Source organism: Cricetulus griseus, chromosome X (genome assembly GCF_003668045.3).
Source record: "Cricetulus griseus strain 17A/GY chromosome X, alternate assembly CriGri-PICRH-1.0, whole genome shotgun sequence".
NCBI classification, from domain to species: domain Eukaryota; kingdom Metazoa; phylum Chordata; class Mammalia; order Rodentia; family Cricetidae; genus Cricetulus; species Cricetulus griseus.
Genome location: NC_048604.1, coordinates 2,557,240 through 2,582,724, shown reverse-complemented (window position 1 = coordinate 2,582,724; position 25,485 = coordinate 2,557,240). Strand labels below are relative to the sequence as shown.

The 25,485-nt window shown below is 43.3% G+C and overlaps 1 protein-coding gene across 1 annotated transcript; it reads left to right on the top strand.

Moving 5' to 3' along the window:
* Window positions 1-13,128: 13,128 nt before the first annotated feature.
* On the top strand, window positions 13,129-23,817 carry LOC100757478 (X-linked lymphocyte-regulated protein 3A-like). The gene is made up of 9 exons (XM_027434222.2): window positions 13,129-13,288; window positions 15,836-15,972; window positions 16,382-16,451; window positions 17,097-17,131; window positions 18,350-18,467; window positions 19,318-19,417; window positions 20,863-20,961; window positions 22,697-22,792; window positions 22,880-23,817. Exons 2-9 carry the CDS (start codon window positions 15,867-15,869, stop codon window positions 22,937-22,939), a joined length of 684 nt encoding a protein of 227 aa, XP_027290023.1. The 5' UTR covers window positions 13,129-13,288; window positions 15,836-15,866; the 3' UTR covers window positions 22,940-23,817.
* The last annotated feature ends 1,668 nt before the right edge of the window (window positions 23,818-25,485 follow it).

The following is a 25,485-nucleotide window of genomic DNA, read 5'->3' as shown; positions in this document are numbered from 1 at the left end:
ATTAAATAAAAACCTGAGGTCAGGAAGCAGAGCCAGTGGCTAGTTGACAAGAAGTAGCCATAGAGGGTGAAGAGGGAGTCGGGAAGACAGAGAAACACACAGAAAGCAGAAGGGAGGGGTGGAGAATTTGTGGTTCCTTTTGGACTGGGATGACGTCTATCTCCTCAAACTCTCTGAGCCAGCAGGTTTTCACCCCAGCCTCTGACTCCTGAGACTTTATTGGTAAAATTGTAAGATACACTTTTAGATAAAAACCACAAGTGGCACTCCAATGTGTGCCACAAGATCACTCCAGCTGGAGTGGCGGCTTCTGCCACTGCCATTCCTCTACTCAAAAGTGCACATGAGACACCTTGGTCGAAAGCACCTCCCACTGCAGCCACTGCTATGGACAAACTGAAAAGTCAGCAGAACTGGTGAGGTTCCTGGTAAATCCTTAAGGAGAGAGTTAAGTAATATTAAACCTTTCCCATGTTAAGGACGGGAAATATCCCAATGCAGGGAATTAGGACTCTGTATAGTGCTACTTTTACCTGGCTTGAAAATAGAAGCAGAAAATGGAAAGATAAAATGACTTAATTGAGACTGATTTAATGCTGGTTATAAGTACTATCAGTCTGGTTATTAATATTTTGTCAATAATAGTCATATGCTTTTTTGTGCAAATATAAAAAGCTGACCAATTAGATCCAAGCCTTAGAAAGGCTTATTAAGGCAAAAAAGAAAAATACTCAGACACAGAGGAATTTAGACAAGAACCTACCAAGCCACTGCATGATGAACTTAAGAGGGGCAGCCCAAGATTATTAAAAATCAAAAAAAAACTTATTTTATCCAGTTATGACAAAAGAATGACCAGGAGACAATAGACATACCCAAGGTTACCAGGAAGTTAAATGGAATCCTATAGAAATATCACATTTCAGGAGATTTAAGGAAGTGGTCATTTCATATGGTATACATTCACCATGTGTGAAGCTGGTGGTGAACTGATGGGCGACTTAGAACAGGATTATCCCTCAAAACTGGAAAGGTTCAGCAGCATCAATATTTGAAGCTGGTCCTCAGTTACAATGGAGAACCTGGTGGAGAGGGGAAGCTAGTGCCAAAGAACAATGAAATAGGGATAGAGGTATTATTATTTCCCAAGGTAAAGGTCAATATGTTGAGTTACAAAGGCAGCTTGAATTTGATGATCACACCTTGGTACTATGTTGTTTATCAGCTTTATATGCTTGGGGCAAGTTTTAAGGATCAGGAAAGAGGTCTGAGTCCTTTACTAGAATTATATGAGGCCCAAAAGAAGCCTTCACTGTTTTTTTTTTTTCTTTCACAAAGATTGACTTTGGCAGTAAATAGAACAGCATCACACCCAGAAATCAGACAAATATTACTTGAATCTTTGGCTTTTGAAAATGCTAATTCAGATTTCAAAAGGGTGATTAGGTGAAGGCGGGGTTTAAAAGACTCCACCAGACCCAAAATAAATGATAAATAGTAATTTATTAGGGAAGCACTTACACAGATAAGAGTAAATAACCACCGTGGTCTTCCTGCTCCAGAAGATTCCATCTCTGCACTCCCAGTGCTCTCACTGCAACCCAAGAGAGTGGGAGCCAGTAGCTCCTCTACCTTATAATGGGATACATCTGCACCTGAAACCGTGCCCAAAGGGTGTGGCCACCACTACAAGTTCACTGGCAAAGCAAGATGCCACTACAATTAAGTCTTTACAAGCAAGAGAAACACCACTAGATGAATGGATTAGAAATACAGCTGATATTGGATCTCATGCTTATGATGCTACTTTGATAGGAGAAGTGATTTCTAAAAATTTTAAGAAAAATCAAACTGTCAGATGTTTTAATTGTGATAAGCAAGGTCACCTGAAAAAGGATGGTAGGCAAGGTGTTCCTAGAAAAAAATTGTTGTTTGTTTGTTTGTCTGTTTTCTAGAGATGATCCAAATAGAAGGCTCCTGTCCTCTAGAGTATGCAGAAGGTGTGGCAAAGGCTGTCATTGGACTAATGAATACAGATCAACAACATACAGGCAAGGTAACCCTTTGTCATGGGGAAATGCCTTGTGTGGGAGGGCTCCTGCAGGCCCTGATAATCAAACTTGGTTCAAGCATTCCCTGTCAGCATCAGAGAAACTCCTCCACAGAGCAATTAACAGATTTAATGCCGTTTGTTAAGAGCAACACTGTTCTCCATGCGATCAAGGACAGAACAACTTCAGTAGATAAAACAAAAAATTCAGAAGAGACTATAAAACAAGCATTTTTTCAAACTGCTATAAATGATCAGAGACCAAAGCTAAAAATACAAGCAAGTAGCATAGCAATTGAAGGATTATTGGGCAAAAGGTGCAGATGTAACAATAGCTTCACCCAAATCTTGGCATCTAGATTGGCCTCTTCAGGACATAAATATCCAACTTCTGGGGATCAGAAGTTTATCTCAGGTAAAACAAAGTACAAGATGGGTTTAGTGTATAGGGCCAGAGGACAGATAGGAAAATTAAAGCCATGTGTGGCTAACATAGGCATAAATTTATGGGAATGTGATTTATTGCTGCAATGGAAAACACAGAAAAACATTCTTCCATGATGGGGAATGTTCTTCTTTGTGTATGTTTGTCTTATTGTTTGGTGAATAGAACACTGATTGGCCAGGAAGGATGATAGGTAGGACTAGGAGACAAGGAGGATTCTGGGAAGTGTAGGCAGAGAGGAGTTGTCATGTGATCCCAGAAAGTGACATAGTTGGGCAGAAACTGCCACTAGCTAACCAAAGAGGTCTGGAAGTGACATAGCTGGGCAGAATCAGACTATAAGCAGGGACAAACAGGAAATCACGCTCTTCTCTTTTCTTCGGAGACATTGAGCAGTCACCATGTGGGACTCCAGAGGAGTAACAGGTCCAGATCCTTTCTCCGGTAGGAGAAGACCACATGGAAATACTTAGATTATTCGAAATGGGTTAATTTAGACAGAGCTAGCCAATAACAAGCCATAGTCACAGGCAAACAGCTTTATAATTAATATACAGTCTCGTGTGTTATTTGGGGGCTGAAGCGGTGCCAGGACCCAGGCGGCTGGCAGGAAAGAGTACACATACCACTTCCCATCTCAGAAACAAACCATAAAATAAATAATGCTTCTGAGAGAAATATTAAAAGCTATTATCAAGAATAGTCACAGACTGTTCAGGTTGCACACAGAAAGGGCTCAACAGAGTCTTGCCACAAGGGATGTTAAGCAGCCCCACTTTGTGTCAATATTTTGCACAACATCCATTAGAAATAATTTGTAAACAGTTTCCCTCAATCTATAATTTACCATTATACAGATGATGTCTTACTGGCTGACTCATACACGGATACCTTAGGAAAAATATTTGATGAAGAAAATTCTGCCTTGTTGGATATTACAAATTGCTCCTGGAAAAAAAAAGAAGAAATTCTATTAATTCCCTAGGATATAATAGAGGTTTACAGAAAAGTCAACCACAGAAAGTACAAATCAGTCCAAAAAATTATCAGCTGAGGCTGAGCGAATTGGCTCTGGTAGAAAAGAAATTACAGGATACACACGTGGATTTGTTGGATCCTGAGCTTGACTGCATTCTAGTCATCCTACCTTCCTCTCGTTCTCTCACAGGAATTCTGATGCAGAGAGAAGATAATATCTTAGCATGGATATTTTTAGCACACGAACAGAATACAAAATTAAAGACCTATGTAGAAAAGTTTTCTTTTTTTCTTATTTAAACAATTATTTTTCATTTTACATACAAAATCTAGTTCCCCTTCCCTCCCCTTCTCTCGTCCCCATCTCCCTCCTCCCTTCCCACCCCCCACTCACTCCTCAGAGGGGGTAACACTTTCCTTGGAGAGTCAACATTTCTAATTTGAGTCTGAAAGGAAAAATGAAACTTTGTTAATTAGCAGGAGGAGACACAGCAGACACTTTAGTTGCTTTTTACTAATGCTGAAATTGCCTCTTTATGGGCAGAAAATGAACATTGGGAAAGAGCTTGCAGTAATTTCTTGGGAGAGATTAGCAAAAAAAAATCCCCAAAGCAAGAGACTTCTGTTTATAAAATAGTTAATTTTATTGGCTCCTACCTCATATAGTGAAGGGGACACAAATTTCTGGAGCCCCTTCATTCAACAGTGATGTAAATAAACCAGAAAAGTCAGGAAAAATAAAGTGGCTTAAAGTCCTTATGATTCTGTTTTTAAAATCAGTATTATGTGCTATTCTCATGGTATTATCAGATTTTCCAGAACCTCTTTTTTTTTGTTTGTTTCTGTTGTTGTTTTGTTTTGTTTTGGGCTTTTGTTTGTTTGTGTTTTTTTTTTCACAAACAGGGTTTCTCTGTATTGCTTTGCAGGTTTTCCTGGAACTTGCTCTGTATACCAGGCTGGCTTCGAACTCACATTGATCCTCCTGCCTCTGCCTCCCCAGTGCTGGGATTAAAGGTGTGCACCACCACCGCCCAGCCAGAACCCTTAATATAGGCTATTCTCATGGTATTATCAGATTTTCCAGAACTTATTAATATACTTACTGACTCTCAATATGCAGAAAGAGTTGTTTTACATGTTGAAATCACTGAACTTATTCCAGATGATTAAATTAACTTTGTTATTTATTCAGTAACATCAAACAATCATAAATAGAAATCATCCCTTGTATATAGCACATATCAGATCCCATAAGGGCATGCCAGGCTCTCTAGCACAAGGTAATGATGAAATTGATCAGCTATTGGCAGGAAATGTGCTAGAAGTCTCAGAATTTCATAAGAAACACCACGGTAATAGCAAAGGTTTGAAGAACGATTTTTCTATCGCTTTGCAACAAGCTAAGGAAATTTAAGAAAATGTCCTATTTGTTCTTTGTATAACCAAACTCTGTTACCTGCAAGCAGTAACCCACAAGGTACTCAAAGAAACGAAATATGGCAAATGGATGTGCTGTGTTTCATTTTGCAGTGTGTGGAAAATTAAAGTATGTGCACCATGCCATAGATACATATTCAGGACTTCAATGGGCAACTGCTTTAAGTTCTGAAAAGTCTGATTTCTGTAATTACACATGTTTTAGAAGTTATGGACATCACAGGGATACCTTACAAATTAAGTGTGGCAATGCTTCAGCGTATGTCTCTAGTAAAATCAAACATTTTACAGCATAAAGCATATTACAGGTATACCACACAATCCTATAGAACAAGCAGTTATAGAAAGATCTGATCTCACTTCAAGAGATATGCTTAATAAACAGAGAGGGATAATAAACACCCCCAGAGATAGTGCTTTATTAACTTTAAATGTTTTAAATGCTAGTGGGAAAGATAACAAACAGCTGTGGAGAGACATTAGATAGTAGAAAAAAGCTGCTCAATAAAATCAGCCTGCATATTTTAAGGACATGTTGACCTCAGAATGGAAACCAGGATATGTGTTGCATTGGGGAAGAGATTTTGCTTTTGTTACACAGGAGAAGAAAAGTTATGGTTGCCATCAAAATTAATAAAGATTAGACCTGAACAGGAGAGACCTCTAAACTTATAAAGACTAACAAATGTCTTTCATTTGATCGGGCATGAAAAAATGAAAATAGATATTGATAATATTTTCAGATGATAATTTACCAAAGGCACACTTGCCTTGCTGGCATAAAATTAAAAATGGCTTTGTTGTTGTTGTTGTTGTTTTGACACAGGTTTCCTCTGTGTAGCTTTGTAGACCAGGCTGGCCTTGAACTTCCAGAGATCTGCATGCCTCTGCCTTCCGAGTGGCAGGCATTGAAGGCCTGTGCCACCAACCACCTGGCTGAAACATGGGGTTTCTCTCTCTCTCTCTCTCTCTCTCTCTCTCTCTCTCTCTCTCTCTCTCTTTCTTTTTGGTTTTTCGAGACAGGGTTTCTCTGTGTAGATTTGGAGCCTATCCTGGCACTCGCTCTGGAGATCAGGCTGGCCTCGAACTCACAGAGATCCACCTGCCTCTGCCCCCTGAGTGCTGGGATTAAAGGCGTGTGCCAGCAATGCCCGGCAAAAAATGGGTTTTCTAAACCACATGTTTGAATTCCATGTCAGTGTTAGACTGTAGGTTGTCATGTGGTCCACACCATCTTGGACACCAGCTTTTGAGTTTTCTTCTTAAATAGAAAGGATATTTTTTGTTGTTTGGTATTGAAAACCCACATAAGAGGTTTGCAATGTTTTAAGTAAATTCAAAGGGTTACTACAGTTCAAGTTTGTTTTCTAAATACCTAAGTGTTAGAATGGTTTGGAGCTGAGATAAAATATTTGATCAGGGCAGTGATAGCCCATGACTTTAATCCCAACAGAGATAGACGGATCTTTATAAGTTAAGTCGTATTCTAATTTCTAGAGTTACAATGATCAAGGAAGTGATGACACGTGCCTTTAATCCCCATCATCCAGGGCCAAAATTCAAAACAGCTCCTAAATGGTAGGTTTGTACAGTAGAAGAAATCATATACCATATTTACTTATTATTGTCAAAACCCTCTACTGGGTTACTAGAAAGACAGGTTAAAATTCAAAATGAATGTCCTTCATGATCTAAAAATAAATACACTTAAACCTTTAATTTATATGTAAAGAGATAGGTGATTGTTGGTATATTTATCCACACATGCTATGGTATCTTTAGTTTCAAATTTTTAATTATTTAAAAATTAAAATATAGCACTTTTCTGTTGTCAACAAACATTTTGCCTTAACAACGATATAATCTGCCAGAAAGGAACTCCGCAAAGTTAGGGTTGAGGAGTAGTGTTTTTTTGTTTGTTTGTTTGTTTTTGTTTTGCTTTGTTTTAATGTCCTTCCAGTAGAATAAAAGCATCCAACTAAAGAATCAGGAGACCATTGGACAAGTGAGAAGAAGGATGAATCATCATGGGAAAATGTCCCAAGGAAAAGTATATTATTCTAATGGTAGAGCCCACCTCCAGCAGGGTAGAATTTCATAAATCTTCCCAAAAGTTTGTTTCTGCTGTTCTCTACCGACATAGAATGCAAATGGTTTTTTTTTTGGTCCCTGTCCAATTAAAAATTAAAGGTGGCTTTGGGGCTGGAGTGTGTCTCTCTCCCTCTCTAATCCCAAGCATGTTTGCTATAAGAAAATCCAAAGTCTCTGTCTTGTGTCAGAAGAGCCACCTAATATGAGACAGAAGAAAACCAAAATTAAGGGACTATTCTATTGCCACTAATGTCATTATCCTTTGGTTTCTATTTTACTTTTAAAGCTTTTCTTAAGGTATAAATATTTTCTCAAAATCTGTAAGATATTATGTATGTATAAACTTTCTGTGGTGATGTTAGTGGGCATATAGAGTACTAATTAATTCTAGAAATAGGCTTTATCTAGCTTCCTATGTGTGATTTCAGGCTTGATTTTGAAGCAAGCAAGTAGGAACTAAGTTAGTATATTGCGGATGTACTTAATAGACTGTGGTCCTTTAACCTCTCAGGGATCTGCTGCATGTGGCATTTAAAATGTTTAAGTTTCCTTCAGTGAACTATCACCATTCATAACAGCAACCTCTGAGGTCTCCAAGAAGATGAGGGAGCCTTGCAACAATGAATCCACTTAGATTGTAATAATGCCACTAAGCTGACAAACACCACCCAAAGATCATCTTCGACTGCAAACTGCTCAGGACAGTGGTTAACTAAGATGGTGTAGCCTCACAAACTACTCCAGCCAGAACTTTAGATAAATCCTGCACTTTCCCATCGTACGAGAGACTGGACAACAAATGACACAGCTAGCTCTCCCAGGACTTGACCATTATCCCAGTTTTCTCTGGGTCCCCTAAAGATGCAGTTGCCACCAGACAACAGGAAGTAATTTTAAGAACACGATGTCCATATTCACAAGATGTGGCGTGTGTGGTTTTGAGTCATCTGGTGGGTTATGGATGTTTGCCATTTTTTCAGGGTGGTAGGTTACAAGTTGCTATTGGTCATGGTGAGGGAGTCGACTGAACAAAGGAGGTTAAATTAAGGGTCTTTCTTTCCTTCTTTCCCTTTCTGATGTGGGATGTCTTTGTGTATGCTGTGAATATGTTTTATTACCATTGGTTAATAAGGAAACTGATTGGGCCAATAGCACGCAGAATAGAGCCAGGCAGGAAATCCAAGCAAAGATACAGGGAAAAAGAAGGCAGAGTCTGAGAGATGCCATCCAGCTTTGCAAGGAACAACATGCCAGAGCACCACCCCACAGGCCATGTGGTGATACACAGATTAATTGAAATGGTTTTATTTAAATGTAAAATCTAGCCAGTAATGAGCCTGGGCCATCATGCAAACAATTATAGTTAACATTAAGCCTCTCCGTGATTCTTTTATAAGCAGCTGTGGGACCAGGCAGGACAACAGAAAAGCTTATGGCTACACCTTTCCTCTATTTTTCTCTCCTTTCTAAAAAAACGGGGGGGGGGTTATAGGAACAATAGGATAAAAGGGTAGATTATTGAATCTACTTTTAAACTAAAAAACAACTACTGGCCTCAAATATTTTACATTGGTGTGGATTTTTATATATTGGTACAAATTTAAGGTTATCTGTGTTACAACATACTATAAGGTACTGTACTGTACCTATGCACCTCATTTAAAATTGTAATGTAAAGTTCTAGTCCTTGAAAGCTACTATTACCATGGGATAATTAAGACAGCAATCAAGCTTGTAGTAAGGATTTAGATGTAGACAGAAATAAGCTTTCTTTAGCCTCCTGTATTTTAGATAGATGGACAGTCTTTAAAATGCTTCAGAGATTTACAGAATATGATATTTAAGATGTTTTAATAACATAAGGCTCTTCATGACAGTGAGAGATGTCTGCTCCTAGAAGCACCAATCTACTTCAAAAAGATAATGGGCATCGAAGAACCTCCATACGGAGTTTGCTTCAAATGTGGCAAAGCTAACTAGCCACTGCCCTTGCCTCAACTGCTGACAGTATGATGTCCAAGTTGGACAAGCAGGACAGACACAAAGAAGCCAACTGCCAAACTTTGCCAAGACAAGGTAGGCTAGTCCTTCATGACTTCTGCTTCAGCTGGGTGGTGGTGGCACACACCTTTAATCCTAGCACTTGGGAGGCAGAGGTGGGTAGATCTATGTGAGTTCAAGGCCAGACTGGTCTACAAGAGCTAGTTCCAGGATAGACTCCAAAGCAATACAGAGAAACCCTGTCTCGAAAAACAAAACAAAACAAAAATACACAAACAAACAAACAAAAAGATTCCTGCTTCACAGAAAAGCCTGTCAGATACTCTAGACCTGTAGGCCAAAGATGGATGCCCCAGCACATCGCAGAGGAAACTTGGGTGACTGTCCAGGCAGCCAGCTGTCTCTGTCACTTCTATAGTTTTAGAAGTTGCTTGTTCTTCCTATCCTGTTTACTCAGGTAATATATCCTTCTCGGGCCTCTGATGGGGTTGAAGATAACAGTTATAGGTGCAGTTTTCCTTGTTACCAAATTCAGCAAATAAAAAAGGACTGTACATTGTTAATGTTATTCTTAACTGATAATTGTTCTGATTGTATTGTTTTACTGTGTTAGAATAAAAAAAATCTTTCTTCTTTATTTAGACAAAAAGTAGGCGATATTGTGGGATATTTGATCAGACTGTAAACCCAGAGATTGTGTAAATTAACTAACAACCTGAGGTCAGGAGGTGGAGCCAGCGGCTGCTTGACAGGAGGTAGCTATAGTGGGTAAGGAGGGAGTCAGTAAGACAGATGGAGAAACACATAGGGAGCAGGAGGGAGGAACAGAGAGTTCAGTAGTTCCTTTTGGATTGGAGCAGAGGGGGAAAAAAAGGTCTCTCTTTTTTGAGACACTGGCTATGGAGGAAGGTGAACTAGCTAGCTCCTCAACCTCTCTGGCTAGCAGGTTTTCACCCCAGCCTCTGACTCCCAAGGCTTTATCAGTAAAACCATAAGGCATAAATTTATATAAAAACTCACACATTCATGGATGTGATCAAAGAGATCTGTACCTGGGGAGTTAGTTAGGCCCAGCTAGGTGTGATCACCCTTTGATGGGAAAATGGCTCTCTGGGGATCACAGTGAAGCAGGATGCCTAGATAGGTGACTGATTATCAGAGTTCCCTAAGGTGAAGCTGAAGTGGTGAGGAAGCTTGGCAAGCCTGGATCCCCAGTCCTTTTCGTGAGGAGAATGGAGGTCTCAAAGAAGTAGGGCATAGGCTGGGAAGAGCACATGAAGGAGGCTAGAAGAGGTCATTCTTGCTGGGCACCTGAAGTACCCAGGGCCTGTGCCATCATTCCCATCTGTGGGTTACTTGCCAAACTGAAAAACTGTGAAAGCCTTGAGACAAAGAACCCCCTTCCCGCCCCCACCACTGAAGCTATAGGCACAGGACCCAGTTTAGCAAGAAGTGCCATCTCAGGGTAGGGAGCATGGCCTGACAGGCCTGCCTTAGGCATGTGTGAATCCTTGGGCCCATCATATGCATGTACCTCATGCATATGTAGGCTGGTCTCACTCAGGTGTGCCTTCTGGGCCCAGATTCCCACATGGGCATGCCGGAACAAGCTTAATCATGCTTATTCTAGATCCTCCTCACTCATGTACACCTGATGGGCTCCAATGCTGGGGCCACCTCACACTCATGCTTATGCTCATGCTCATGCTCATGCTGCGACAATGTCAGGAATGCATGCTTACAGGGCCCACCTTGTTAGCATTCAGACACACCTGACCTGCCCCTTGGAGATGTGGCAGTGTGTCACCCCTACATGCATGTGCTTGCCGTTAGTCAAGCAGTACTCTGACCTGCTCGGGGTCCTGACAACACCTTCAGCTACATTGCTACAGCTATGCCCCCTTTAAAAGGTGGTACCCCACCTGCTTTCTCTCTCTTCTTCCTCTTCTTGTCTCTTGCCAGTCTCTCTCTAGCTCTCTACCTTCCTCTGTACCTGTCTCTCCTCTCTCTTTCTGCCTGTCTCTCTTTATCTCTTCCTCCCTCCCTCCCTCCATGTCCCCCCTCTCCCCCTCAGTCTGTCTTCCAATGAGGCTGCTCTGCACTCTCTTTCTCTCTCCCCTCTCTCCCTCCTCCCCCAATAAGACTCTCCAGGTGAGCACTGTCTGCATGGTGTGTCTGTCTCTTACCCACTGTGGGGCCCCTTGGCTACAACTCGCCAAGGTCCCTCTCAAGCTGCATCACAGCACACCTCACCCAGAAGCTCCTCATGATTGCTCTGTTGAACTTTTCCAGGCAATCAGAAGTGTACAGCCAGCCAGGCAGGTGGAGCTTAACTAGGTATGATTGTTCAGCCCAAGGGAAGGAAGGATGCTCTGAGGGAACTATGCTGATACTAGATCACCTATATGGGTAACTGTAGGTAGGTAGGTATCCCTGTGATAGGCTATAATGGTGTGGATGTCCAGTCAACCAGGACCCGAAGCTTATTGGGGTATGTAAAACAGCCAGGGACCAGACTGGGAATGGTAGATGATAGAGGTCAGAGACAATTTCTCCTGCTGTCCACCTCAATTCTCACTATCAGGCATGGGGCCCAGGGACAGCCACGTTCTCCTAATCCTCAGTTACCTTCCAGGCCAAGGAACTGTGAAAGTATTGTGACCAAGTACCTGGTAGGCCTCAGTAAACATGAGGACATAGCCCTCAGAAAAATTGCCCACCTAAAGGGCTCTTGGCCTTAGAGAGGGAATCTGCCTAATGCAAGAATGAATCCATGCCACATCATACAGGCACTGTGCAGGCCCAGATGGGGCAGAATTGCACAATCACAGCAGCTGGGACCACTGTTGGAATAGACTAATCTTGGTGTCTCATAAAGAAACAGATGAGGAAACTGAAAGTAACTTGGCAAGCAATTTCTTTTTGTAAAATACGAAAAGGTGCGGCAGGCCGGAGAGTAGCAGAACACACAGCCTACATGGCTTCTTTTATTCCTCACACAGGGAGGATCTTGGCTGCTACTAATTACCTGAGGTGTTCAGCTTTCCAGTCTGGTCCTAACTGAGAAAAGCGAAAGAAAAAAAAAAAAAAGGAAGAACAGAGGGGAATGTAGAATTAACAAGGATTGGGTGCTTAAGCATTTCACGGCTCCCAGGAAGCTTGCCTAAAAGCATGCTTCTCTAACCAAGGAATAACAAACAAAATGTACTCTGTGGAAGGAAGGGTCAGGAGGAAGCAGATACAGAGCCATTAAATATGAATGTTAGAAGAGAAATGAGTAAAGCTCTCATACCACACATGCAGGCATGATGAATCAGTCAAGTAACTACAGGGCCCCCCATGTTCATATACAAATGACAGGTCTGTCTCAAACACTTTTGCCTGCTTTGCTGTGGGAGTTTCTGGAAAACCGAGTCACCAAGCCATATTCAGTTGGGGAGAGGAAAATTTATTTCTCCGGTGGACAGCACCCCAGGATCATTCCCTAATGGCATTGACCCTTGGCCTCAGTCAGGTTCAGAGAAACTATCTCAGTCCTGAGGACTTCATTGTTTTTAACATATGTGGCAGCTGGGCGGAGGAGGGGGGGTCCACAAGAGCTTCACCCGTGTGCTATTTGGAGTTTTTTCTCTTGACTTCCTGTTTGCAGTTTGAGATGGGAGCTCTCATCTCCAGCTTCCAGGTGCAGTTGCCATGTCTACTACCTGCTTTCCCTGCCATTATGGATTCTAACCCTCTGGAACCATAAGCCCTGAATAAACTCTTTTCTGTTGTTGCCTTGGTTATGGCATTGTATCACAGCAATAGAAACCCTAACTAAGATAGCCTGATACGAGACCTGAAGGGTCTGCCCCATGCATGGGTGCTATTTCAGCAAACCTAAGTGTATACTCAGGAAGGTGACCTTTAACTGGACAAGACCACCATCACTCTAAAAGTAGAAATATTTGAGGGCACCCCGTTGGATCAGGGTGGTGAAGGTGTGTGACTGCCTGTTAAGGGACTCCATGGTGTGGCTCCAGCAGTGCCAATCAGAGATTGTTGTTAACCACAGCCCTTGGGGAGGAGAGTGTGTACCGAGAGACGTGCCTGAGGGCTATCCATCAGGCATGCATTCATACATGGATAGGCCACCACACTCATTTGTTCATGTGGGGTCTGACTCACATGTGAGCATGTCCTTCGAGCAAAAATAAAGGGGAGGGGAGCATGCACATTGGAAAGGCTGTGACTGCTCTCTGAAGGGAAGGAAGCTCTCAATGGTGTGGTGGGTTACGGTCACCCAGGTGAGTAAGTGGGTGAAAGGGCATCCTCTGGTAAGGTAAATTAGGAAGAGTAATGCTTGAACCACAGCCCTTGGGGGAGGATGGTGGGGACAACAAGGAGGGATTCCCAAGAGTGCCTGTGATATAATGTGCCTGAGTGTGGCTTTAGTGTGGGACTGGACTCGGCACCTCTGGAGGGTTAGAGAAGAGGTTTGAGAAACAAATAGGGAGCCTGGGATGTCTGAGCTTCACAGTGTGGTAGACGAGAGACTCATGATATGCAACATCTGCCCCCTGTGTACTATTCAAGGCCAGACTGAACATCTGAGACCTCTGAGATATAGCCACGGGCCATGGTGCTCCTCAGGAGCGTCGCTAGGGGATAAAAGTACAGTGGACCGCTTACACATGCACAACTGCTGTGCCTAAGTGTCCATGCCTCACAGACGGATACTGCCCAGCCCTCGAGTATCACCTGAGCTGTCTTTGCAGATGCGTGTATTATTGCCTCACGCAAGCAACCCATTGGACCCACTGGCCTCTGTCACACAGGTGCTCACTCCTTCCTGTTCCAGACAATCAGAGATAGCCACATAGGAAGATGGGCATAACCGGCTGTGGTCGTGGCCCAATGAAAAGAAGCCATGGGCCTTCCCTCAACAGGAAGGCAAATGTGACTGGGCAAGGGCTGTTGGGCCCCTTGACGCATGCGCACAGTGTTGGTACCCCTGCGCATGCGCAAGTGTTATTATGCCAGCCAATCAGAGAGCCTTATGTTGGGAGGCGGGGCCAAGCTCCTCGTGGTCAGCCTCTGAGAGGAAGGAGGCTTTCTGGCGGTGGCGGAGGCGGAGGCGGAGGCGGAGGCTCGTAGGTGCGTGACCGCGTTCTTTGTTTCCCTGTTTTGGGGACTTTCGGGGAGGTGTGGGGCTCCGGGGGTGGTTTAGAGGCATCAGGAAAGAAGAAAGCTGTGGGATTACACAGCGAGACCGTCCAGGCTGGCCGGTGAGGTGACTTTGGGAACCTCACTTCCATTTCGGGCCGGGCCGGAAGAGGCACCTCAGCCAAGAATGAAAAAAAGAGTGATGAGGGGAGCAGGGCCTTAGAACAGTGGGGCGGGACAGGGGGTGCAGTCTTTCCACATCTCCAAGTTGGTGGGTTTTTTTTTTTTTTTTTTTTTTTTTACCTTTGGGTCCTGGCTAGACAACTGGGTCCTCCCACGATCCTTCCACTGGCAATACCTCGCAAGCTGGCTAGTCTGAAGGGGAAGGGGAACCCTAGGCACTTTAGGCAAACATGTGAGTTGGGAACGGGTGACTGGTAAGCCGGCCTCACACATTTGGGAATGCCTGTAGCTGCGCAGCCTCAGGCTTGCCTGCGTAGTGGCGTTCCAGCTAGTCCTAGATCCATTCCAGGAGGTGGGGCTTCACTCTGAGGGGACAGTAAAGGAGCCTCGCAGAGGAATATAGTGAAGTGTGGTCAACTAGGTGAGGGGCAGGTAATTAGCGGACTCACTCACGAGCCAGAATCCACAGCCCTTTGGGGAGGAGAATGGGATCTTGAAGCAGAAGGGTCAGGGTTAATCTGTGATGTGAAGTTTGGAAGACTCTCTCTTACCTGGTAAAGAAATATAAAACACTGAAGTCAGTGGAGGAAGGGGTCCTGAGGGTTGTGGGTTTGAAGAGAGCTGGGTGTGACAGTGAGGTGTAGAGGAGGAAGTGACCTTCCCCGTATTTCTCCGTGTCCAATTGGAGTCCTCAGGACGTGACATCTGGGTCTCACTTACATGAAGCCATAGGTCTTGCCTCGACAGAAATACCTATCTGACGGTGGTGGGGCAGCACTGGGCTCCTTCACCAACCAGCAACTTCTGTGTCCAAATACCACAAGTGCCAGTTTAAGCCACTTAATCCTGGGACTGTATGAGAGATGTGCTTTGGGGGGTGGGGCCTAGTTAGGTACAAGGACTGTCTTAGGAGGAGGCTCCCATGGAGGGAGAGTACCCTGGATGGATGATTGCCTATTGGGGAACTCTGTTATGTGTCTCCCTAGTTGTGACAGGGATCTGAGAGGGGCCTTACTTAGCTCATGTGGTAGGAGAGCAGGATCACAAAGAGGCAGGACCAAGGCAAACCTGTGGGGGTGATATCAGGAGTTTCCCTTCCAAATGGGACTGGAAAAGGTCCCACAGGGCTCCAGGGATTTGGAGGGCTGAGTGGGGCACCTCATGAGCTGGGAGACATGGACTTGGTGACTGAGTAGGCCCTCAGTTGGTTGGCATTCCCAACCAGACACCAGAATTAGGTGTCTTGTTTTACAGGGGAGGGGAAGTGCCCAAGGTTTTCCCATCCAAGGATTGGGAAAGCAGCAGAGAGTACCGATCTTCAGAGGTAGTGGGCCCAGAAGCTCCACTTTTGGGTAGAGAAATGGGACAGAACAGAACACCGGTGACCTCCTCTTGCCCTGTCTTTGCTGTACCACAAGTGCCAGGATACCTGGCCACACCCTGTGGAGTCCCAGTCCCGGTTTCCATTGCCATCTAATAATTCCTCCTGCTATCTGTACTTCCAGGAGTCCTGTCTAGCCCAAGAAGATTCTAGCCATGTCAAGAAGGGAAAGGAAAGCCACTGAAAGTGCTGGCAAGCCCACAAAGCTGGATCCAAATCTCATATCAGATGACACCCAGAAGCCAGGTGCAGTCATCCCAGGTAAAAATAGATGGGATCCTGTAGGACTGTGTCCACCCAGGAGACATCCTAAAATCTCTTGGCAGGTGGAGCACTGAGTGGGTGAGGTCCATGGACTTTTCTGGGACTAGCAGGAGGTTTCAGAAGCTAATAACTTCCTCAAGGGTTTTTTTTTTTTTGTGTGTGTGTGTGTGTGTGTGTGTGTGTGTGTGTGTGTGTGTGGCTTTAGACTCCCCCAGTTGAAATTTTCACCACACAGGAAACCTGCACGGCTCATCCACATGCCTCTCTGGGAGCATATGGGTCACAGTGACTGTAACTGTTGCTGGCTGTGGGTTCTAGAAACCCCATAATGAAGCTGTTTTCCATGGGGGACAATGAGAACAGCACACTTCATTTCAAAATATTTTTCCCTTTCTTTTTAATACAGTGCACCAAGAAGTCATTGATCTCAGTAATGAGGACATTACTTCCTCTGGAACAGAAGGGCAACAAGCCAGGTGATATGTTTCATCATTTACCCATTTATAAATTTAGAAAAAGTCCAGCTGGACAGAGGGCTCAGTGCAAGAGTGCTTGATGTACCTGAGTTCAGATCCGCAGCCCCCACAGAAAAAGCCATGCATGGCCATGCACACCTTCTAAGCCCAGAACTGAGGGGTGAGGTATGTCAGAGACAGGAAGATTGCGGGTGCCTGCTGACTGCCAGCTGAACAAAATAAACTGGGATTAAATAAACCAACAAACATACATAAAAGCAACAGCAAGTAAGGTGTATGCAGCGAATGAATGTACTAGGTTCATTGAGCTTAAAGGCCTCAGAACATTCACCCCGAAGTCGACCAGGTGTTCAATGTGATAAGAAATGAAAATATCATGCCTCCAGCAAACTGCAGGTCCTGTCATAGAACCTGTCTGATAGGAGTAAGGTGGAGATGGAGAGAGGAGGACACCGCACTTGTACCTCTGAGGTCGGCACAAATGCACACATGCCCTACCTCTACACACAAAGAAATTCAGAACAGTCAGCATCTGCTCTTGAAATGGGAACTGTATGTAGGCTGTGTGGCACACTCCACTTCCTCCATTCACTAAAAAAATGGCATTCTGTATATCTTGAAGTAAAAAATGTGATTTCTTTGCAGGAAGGAAATACAGGATTTGTTTGAAGAATTTGAAGGTATGTTCTAGGAGACATTAGGAATTTGAGAAAATCAAAAATCATTTGACCCAAAGAAGTGTAAGGCAAGGGAGTTATCACTTGGCAGACAAGAGAAGTGTGGTTACCGCCTTGTTCTCAGACACTCAATGTCAAAATAGTATTTATGAGATTTCCAACTCTCTACTTCATGTTAGGTATCAATACGGAGAACATGGCACCTATAGTGTGGGTGCTCTTATTTACTCACTGTGAGATATTTTAAAATTGGATGAAATTACCTGTCTTCCAGGTTTGATTCACACAAGCGGTACGTCTGCTTTTAATACCATTTTCTCTTTTTAACCTCACTGGTTTGTATTCTAGCCTAGCTCTTTTCTGTGTGTGAGTGGTGAGGGCCAACCCTTCTTAAATAGCTGCCCACTGTTGTTTAATGTGCAAAACTAGCATGTGCAGTGGCAAGCTGAAGTCAGCACTGTTAGCCTGTGACCACTGTATGATCAGACTGAGTCCTGCTTTAAATTGCTGTGTCAGACATTAGTCATACAAACTGTAAAAACAAAAACGGCTGGGACCTCTGTAGAGTTTTCTGCAAAGAGTCATATCTAGAAACTATTCAGGAATCAGGATAGGGATGTAGCTGAGTGGGAGAGCACTCGCCTAGTATGCTTAAGGCTCTGGGTTCCATCCCCAGTACCACAGACTTTTCCACGAATCGGTGTGCTTCTCCACCCCCCCCTTTAAGTTATTATTCAGGGTATCTACCTTGTCAAATTTGTGTAAAACCTCCAATGGCTACAATAATTACAGTCTTTTCATCTCGCTGTGCAATAGTCTCTGAGCCTTTGGAGATCTTTGTAAATCGACTACTTTTGTGTTTTGCACAAAGTGGCCCAGCAGGCCCTCTGATTGTGTCCTTGAACTGGAGCGTATTTTGTACATTGATACTGTTTATACTATACAGATGACGACGTCTCAGATAGAAATTACACAGTGACTTGAAACCCTTTTTTAAGCCCCATTCACTGTGCTTTGTATGTAACATACAGAAACAGAAGTCCAGCTATCCAATTTCACATCAAGCTCATAACCATGAAATTCTCAGCTGAAAGGAAGGAGGCAAATAATCTTATCATTGACAGATTATTTCCATCTATTGGTATCAAGTGTCTTTCCAAATAGAAAAGTGAAGTTGTGGGAACTTTATGGTAATGGTTACAAGATTATATTTTAATACAGAGCCCATTAAGAACTTTCTTGAAGGAAACAGAGAAAGATTCACGGCGATCATCGCCTCGTCTTTCGAAACCATGGAGCAGAAAGTTGAGGATGTTCTAAAAAGCCAGTGTGAACAGAGGTATGGTTGGTTGCTTCTTGGTGCTTTCATCCCAGACCCTTTTGACAGTTGGTTAGTAAGCATGATGGCAAGGGGTTGAAGAATAGCTGTGACCCTCCACTGGCCAGAACCTCGGTTGGAAAATGTATTTGGCTTGGTTTTTCTGTATAGAATAGACTTCCTTTAGTCTTCTTATAGCCTCCCATCATGACCAAAGTCAGCTGCATTTGCTAGGGATGAATTACAATGACCATTTTGGCACATTGTAGTTGAATCAGTGTAATAGTAAGGAAGGAACTGTATGCATCGCATGAATATGCTGGTCACATTGAGCTTGAAATCCTCAAAGCATTCATGCCACAGTCATCTGGACATCTGTTCGATGTGATAGAACTGAAAAATCTCATGCCTCCAAAGTCCTATAGATTTCAGGAGCACTGTTTCCTATACTACTGTACCGAAATCCTCCCTGGCACAATGAGGAAGAGTGGGTGGGTCTCCATAGAATTCTCTGACGGTAGTGGATGTGCATGCCCATTGGATCTGTTCTTCAGAAAGAGGAAACTAACCAGAAGTCGTGCTTGTCAGACAGACGAATAAATACGTGTGGCATGTTATTAAAACAACAGTTCTTCCTGAGTTTTCTGGCGCTGAGGGCTGTAATGTGACTGCTCTCTCAGTCAGGGGGAACAAATACTGTTAGTGTAAGATAAAATAATCCACATCAGCTTCATTTTCCTGCCAGAATATTTTAGTTGCCATTTCCCCATCCTCCATCGATAGTGTTAGTGAGGGCAAGACAGTCGTGCTCTGAATGCACTTTCTTCATAGTGTGATGGAATATCATACTGTTCATTACTATCATTCACAGGCAGAAACTGTATCAAGACTATTCTCTTCAGATTATGAATTTGAGTAGGAAGTTATCCATGGATGCAGATCAAGTCAAGAAGCATGCAGAAAAACTCTCTGTGAGTATCAGGCTTAGCTTTGAAGGAATCCATTGTGTCAGCATCAGAAAGTAGCAGGGCTTCCTGCAGCAAGTCTGGAGGGAAGGGACAGGACAAGAGCTTAGGGAGACAGGAGGGTGGTTCATGTGGTGAGGAGAGACTGGCTATCTCTGTCTCTCTCTCTGTCTCTCTCTGTCTCTCTCTCTCTCTCTCTCTCTCTCTCTCTCTCTCTCTCTCTCTCTCTCTCTCTCTCTCTCTCTCTCACACACACACACACACACACACAGGCACGCTCCTCTTCAGGCAGAGAGATGACAAGATCAGTGATGGGTTAGGAGCCAGCATGATGAGGCAGGTGTGGGGGTGGGGGTGGGGAGATGAGCGGGCACTGCCTGGAGAGTGCAAGAGAAGATATGGGCTTGTATGCCCAGAGGGAGCCCTTCGTGATCCATGATGTGCAGACACCAGGGGCAGGGGGCCCAACAGATCCTTCTGACACAGTGATCAGCAGAGATACAGAGTGAGAGCAGTCAGTGTGCCTGTGGCAGAGCAGGTGGAGGCTTGGCTTTCACTGCTTTGAGTATAGACCAGCCCACTCCCAGAGGAGACGAAGGTAAGGCTTCATGCCATGGTGGACATGTGATGACTGACTCCCCTTTATCCTGGGGATTTGAATGAGGTTTGGGGGACAAGTACTGGAGACGGGACAGTGCCATCTTTGAGGGGCCTTCCTTCCTGGTGGAGAATGGAGCTGCCCTCCCGAAGATTCTGCCTTCCAAAAGTGGGGAAGCAGAGGCTGGAATAACGGAGGGAGATGGAGATGCTGTCCAGTCCAGTGGTCAGGAGCATGGCCTCTGCAATCTCACCAGTTGGAATGCAGTCACAGTTCAGTCACTCTCTAGTCAGGCTAAATTTACCTCTATGCCTCAGATTCCTAGGAGTGCAAGGAGAGATACTTAAAGTCCCTATCTCACAGAATAGATAAAAGTATTCGGGTGTGTGTTCTTATATTGGTCCAGGACGGTATCTGAAGTAACTCTTACAGAATCCTTCCCTGTTAAGCATGACACTGGGGGCTCTACTCTTACTGGGAAGGACAAAATGGAGTGGGTTCCTTTGTAAGGGAGTGACAGATGAGGAGGACATCTCGGGCTAATTTCTGTAAAATACAGAGTTCACCAGCTATGGAGGCCTCTAATGGGTGGCTTTTCAAGTCTTTAGGAACTCACGGGATGTTTTGAATACTATTTAGTAGGAAGGAGGTCCACTAAATGAATGGACTTCACATTATTAAGGTTATTTTGTAGTGTAACTCATGTAAAGTTGGTCATTGTGTTGGTTTAAAAAATACTACAGTTATTTCAATCTGTATGTTTTGTATAAAAATAATATAGACTCATGTTTCTGCAAGCTTTCTGCTTTTATTTTTCCCTGAATTGTTCTTACATCTTTTACTCTCTTTGTAGAGTATGTTTAAGGAGCAACGGAAATTTATTCATCAAACTCTGATTCTTCAGAAGAAGAGAATGGAAGAATTTAAATCACTGTGTGAACAATACCTGGAGGTCTGTTGTACATTTTGAGAAAGTAACCTATACACAGGGGCATTGACTACTCTGGCATTATTTCCCTTCTTTGTTTAACACCTTTGGAAAGTTACCTGTAAACATCTTTGAGCATTTTCCTCATGGTGTCACTGTTCCATGTAAAACTAAGTAGTACACAATGAGTTTTTACTTCTAGGATTCTCATATGATTGGGAGAATCATTCAAAGCAGGAACTGCTGCCTTGGGGATGTCACCCAGAGTTGTTTGTATTGTACAGGGCATTAATGCTTTTCAGATCACCTTTTCTTGTTTCACAGTGCATTCTCCATTGGAGGTGTATGTGCACACAGGCACACACACGTGTACTTGTCTGTGGGTGTACTTGTGGAGGCCAGAAGTCAACTCTCCATCATGTCTTTTTGAGACAGGATTGCTTGCCGAACCTGGAACTCCCTTGCCACTGTACTAGACTGGCTGTTCTCCAGGTCCCTGGGGTTGCCTGCCCTACCCCAGGTCAATGTGTCACCATTGCCTGGATTTTAATATGTATTCTGGAGAGCTGAAGTCGGCTTTGGCTTTTCATACTTGTGGAGCAAGCTCTTTGCCCACTTTGCCTTCTTCCCAGACCGCACAATCCACTTTTAAGCATAGTGACACGAATATATCACATTTGCACTTGCTTTGCTTCCTCAGTCCATTTTCATGTCGTACCACGGCATGGCTGAAACATGGTTTTGTATGGCCAATTGAGAGTTGTAAGACAGCTTCCAGATGTACCACACAAGGAAAAAATTAAGTGGAAGACTGAGAGATTGTGAATTGAGAGTCACCCTCTGTAACAGGCCCGTCTCTGTAAATTCTTCCTAGGCACATTGACCTATCTGCAGGCTTACACCTATTTACAAAAGAATTAAGTACTCGGTGTTCTGTTTTTTGTTCAGACTTGATGTGAACTGGCTTGTTCAAGTTGCTCAAGGTAAAATGTTGTTTATCCAGTGTAATTAAGATGACCCAACCAACCAAGTTGTAAGACTTCATCCCGTGCTTTCTTGTGCTTGTCCCCTACAACACCCCCACCACTGACAGTGTCTGTTCCTGATGAAATGCCATGCTTTTGGCAGCCTGGTGGTCTGGAAACTTGCTTTCGTATTGCAGCATTTAGATCTCTGTGTTGTTCCTGTTTCTGTGTTTGCCACATCACCAGAGTATGGAAGAGGTCCTGTGAAATTTTATAATCCCCCCACAGTATTTAACAAAACCGTTTAGATGTAGTCTGTGCTATTTTACTCAGTGATGAGGGGACTGTGAGGGTGCAAACCTTGAATTGTAATTTCATGGTGTTCGGTGGGCATAGTACAGGACAAGCTACTCCATCTCCAAAAGAAGCCAGTTAGTGGTAATAAATGAGCTCATGCGTCATATTCTCTGTTTTCATTCGGGTTTGTTTGCTTTTCTTCTTGCTGTGTGGGGAGAGGGGCCCCAGGGTCTCACATATGCTAGGCAAGCACCCTTCCCCTGAGCCACCCTCATGGCTAGTGCCTCATGATTGAACGTTCAGCAGTGGGTGGAGGAGTGGCAGTGTCTGCGTCTCTTTGGTGGGTGTTTCGATCTTCATACTGTACACGATGTATCCTTGTTTTGGAATAATTAAACCATGTCTTTTGCAGCATTTATTCCCTTTTAAATGTTGCTGTTCACATTTGTAAACCAAGATGACCAGGTCTGATTTCTACACATGTCTTTTCACTTCAGAAACTTGAGACCCTGAGGGATTCCCGGGGAAATTCTGTGGCTGAAGAGCTGAGACATCTAATAGCCACCTTGGAAATAAAACTTCTGATGGTGGATGTAAGTACTGAGCCTTTCATGTCTAAAATGAGGATAGATGAGCACTATTTACTTTAAACCCAGTAAATATGTCCTTGTACTTAACAGGGCCAGCAAGAGAGTGCTGCTGCTGCTCAACAGTCTCTCCTGGATCTGTTATTCTCATAATGCTTTGAAGAAACAAAAGTTGATACAAGAGGAGTTTGCTGGCTGAAGCTGCTTGATGTTTGCAGCTTCAACAACTGTATCTTCTTGTGTTCTCCTGTTCCTAAAGATGTTCCTTTCTGTTAAAATGCAAATAAACCCAAGGATTTGTGTGACTGCACTCCAAAGATGGCTGTAGGAAGCCCCAGGTAGTAATGGAGAGTTTTTCTTGGTAGCATCCAAATTAACGGTTAGCAGTGCATCGATACAGTGGGGTCTTGTACCTCAGCATCACTTTCCCAAATTAGAAGGCCCAAGAGTGGTCCATCCTTGTCACCTTTAGAGAATTAGTTAAAGAATACACACTCTTGCCATTACATTCTGCTGTTAAATCTGTTCCGTCATTGAGCCTATGGCATGGAACTTTCCAAAGGCAATGTGTCCTGTATACTTTAAAAGACTGTGCTCCAGAGTTACTTAAATTGGTAGAATCCATTGAACGTCCCGAGTAAGAAAGATGTGAGTAATGTGACACGAGTTTGTGAAAAGTCACTTTCAGAGAACATTTACAAGGTCTTTCAATTAAATGTGGTCTGCTATCTAATGCCATCTGCCTGTCACATTAACAGTTGATCCTTAGCATGTATACAGCTCAGTCCCTCATAGCTTATGTATTTTATCCTTTGTATGGATAGGAGTAACTGAAAATGTTTTGTTTTTCAATTGTATTGTGCATGTTGTATGTGAACGTCAATGATATACAAGGTCGTATGTACACTTAAAGCTCTTGTTCTGTGATTTCCTGGATATAGATATGGATATGGTTATGGATATTGATCTACCTGCCATGGGAAATCTTTACTTGGAAACATTTGATTTAATAAACATGAAATTGTTTCAGACTTCCTGGAGTGAGTCATTGAATTGCACTCTCTTCCTGACATCTCAAGCATCTGAAAACAAAAATGGTCCCATGCCATGTAGAGGTGTGCTAACACCCGCGTTTCTGTCTCATTGTGTCTTGTTGTGTAGAAAGACACATTGAAAACAGACTGTGTTCAGCATCTCGCATCTTCCACAAGTGGAAATTGTTCCTCCACAGTCAATGAGGGCTTTCCCTCTGGGATCACTTTACTTCTTAAACTTTGAATTATCTGGCGGGGGAGCTTCCCCCTTTGTGCAAAGTATGTGTGGGTGTATGGACCTTTGCTACTATTTCCAACTTTCAATATCTCCTACTTGACATATTCTGACTATCAATATCAAATGATAAATACATTACCACAGCATTGAATCCTGTATTATTCCAGTGTATTAGTGTCTCTGTGTGTGTGTGTGTGTGTGTGTGTGTGTGTGTGTGTGTGTGTGTGTGTGTGTGTGTGTGTGTAAATCTTTTGGGTATGTGGTACATTTTAGGCAAGCACAACTGGATCGTTTCTGAGTTCCTCCAAATTACATGACAACCCCACAGGTAGTACAGCTTCTAACCCCTATCATTTCCAGTGTGTGTTCGCCTAAAAACAGGATTGCCATGAGGGATGACATCATGTAGGCCAGAGGGCTATCCTGAATGTGGGAGGTAACAGACACTGGGAAAGACAGACCCATAGGAAGTGTGGAGAAGATCGGCCCTGTTGCCCTGCACTCTTGCCATTCTTCTATGCACCAAGGCTATGATATGTGAGTCAACTGGGTTTGTACACTTTGGTGGGACAACAGATTGCATTCTTTGCATATGGAAGCCTCCTTCCAGAACATGCTTAGATGGCCTGTGCCTCCTAAACACCAATTTTATTTAAAATTTGAGGAGCACAGCCATGTGGAAAATATAATTACTTCCTGATGGGTGATGTGGGATAATGCTCTTGTACACTGTAAAGATTTGTTACTCATACTGGATTAATAAAACACTGATTGGCAGGAAGTATGGGTGGGGCTACCCGACTAGGAGAATTCTGGGAAGAGGAAAGGCAAAGATGAAGTTGCCAGCCAGACACAGAGTAAGCAACATGAGAATGCCTTACTGAGAAAAGGTGCTAAGCAACGTGGCTAAATATAGATAAGAATTATGGGTTAATTTAAGTTGTAAGGGTTTGTTCATAATAAGCCAGAGCAATAGGCCAAACCATTTATAATTAATGTAAGCCCCTGTGTGTTTATTTGGGACTGAATGGCTGCATGTCTGGGTGGGACAGAAACTTCTGTCTACAGATGGGGGGGGGATGGGGTGGACTCCTAGCTTAGTTAAAGTATCCAAAATAAAAACATTGGCAGAATTTTTGTCCCAAAACTGGCAGCATGTTTCACATGAAAATTATAAAATTTGATTATTTGTTTTATATTTGGCAAGTAAATACTGTCATGAAGAGGGCATTCTCTCATGTATGAACTGTTCTTTCTATAATTGTGTATTTCTATAATTGTAAATTCTATAATTTTGTATCTATGTCCATGTGTAAAGTTCCACTCTTACTCAAAACCATATGACAAAGGTGATTACTCACTTCCTCGGATTTCAGTTGCATCAAGTCGATCTATCAAGGAGGACTGAGCAGTTAAATGTGAGCAAA

What these genes read in the sequence shown, in the direction of transcription:
- LOC100757478 (XM_027434222.2), top strand. Translation starts at nt 15,867, where the DNA reads ATGTCAAGAAGGGAAAGGAAAGCCACTGAAAGTGCTGGCAAGCCCACA. An exon ending in TTTGTTTGAAGAATTTGAAG is followed by an intron (nt 17,132 to 18,349) that starts GTATGTTCTAGG and finishes ATTTTAATACAG; the next exon opens with AGCCCATTAAGAACTTTCTT. An exon ending in AAAAGCCAGTGTGAACAGAG is followed by an intron (nt 18,468 to 19,317) that starts GTATGGTTGGTT and finishes TATCATTCACAG; the next exon opens with GCAGAAACTGTATCAAGACT.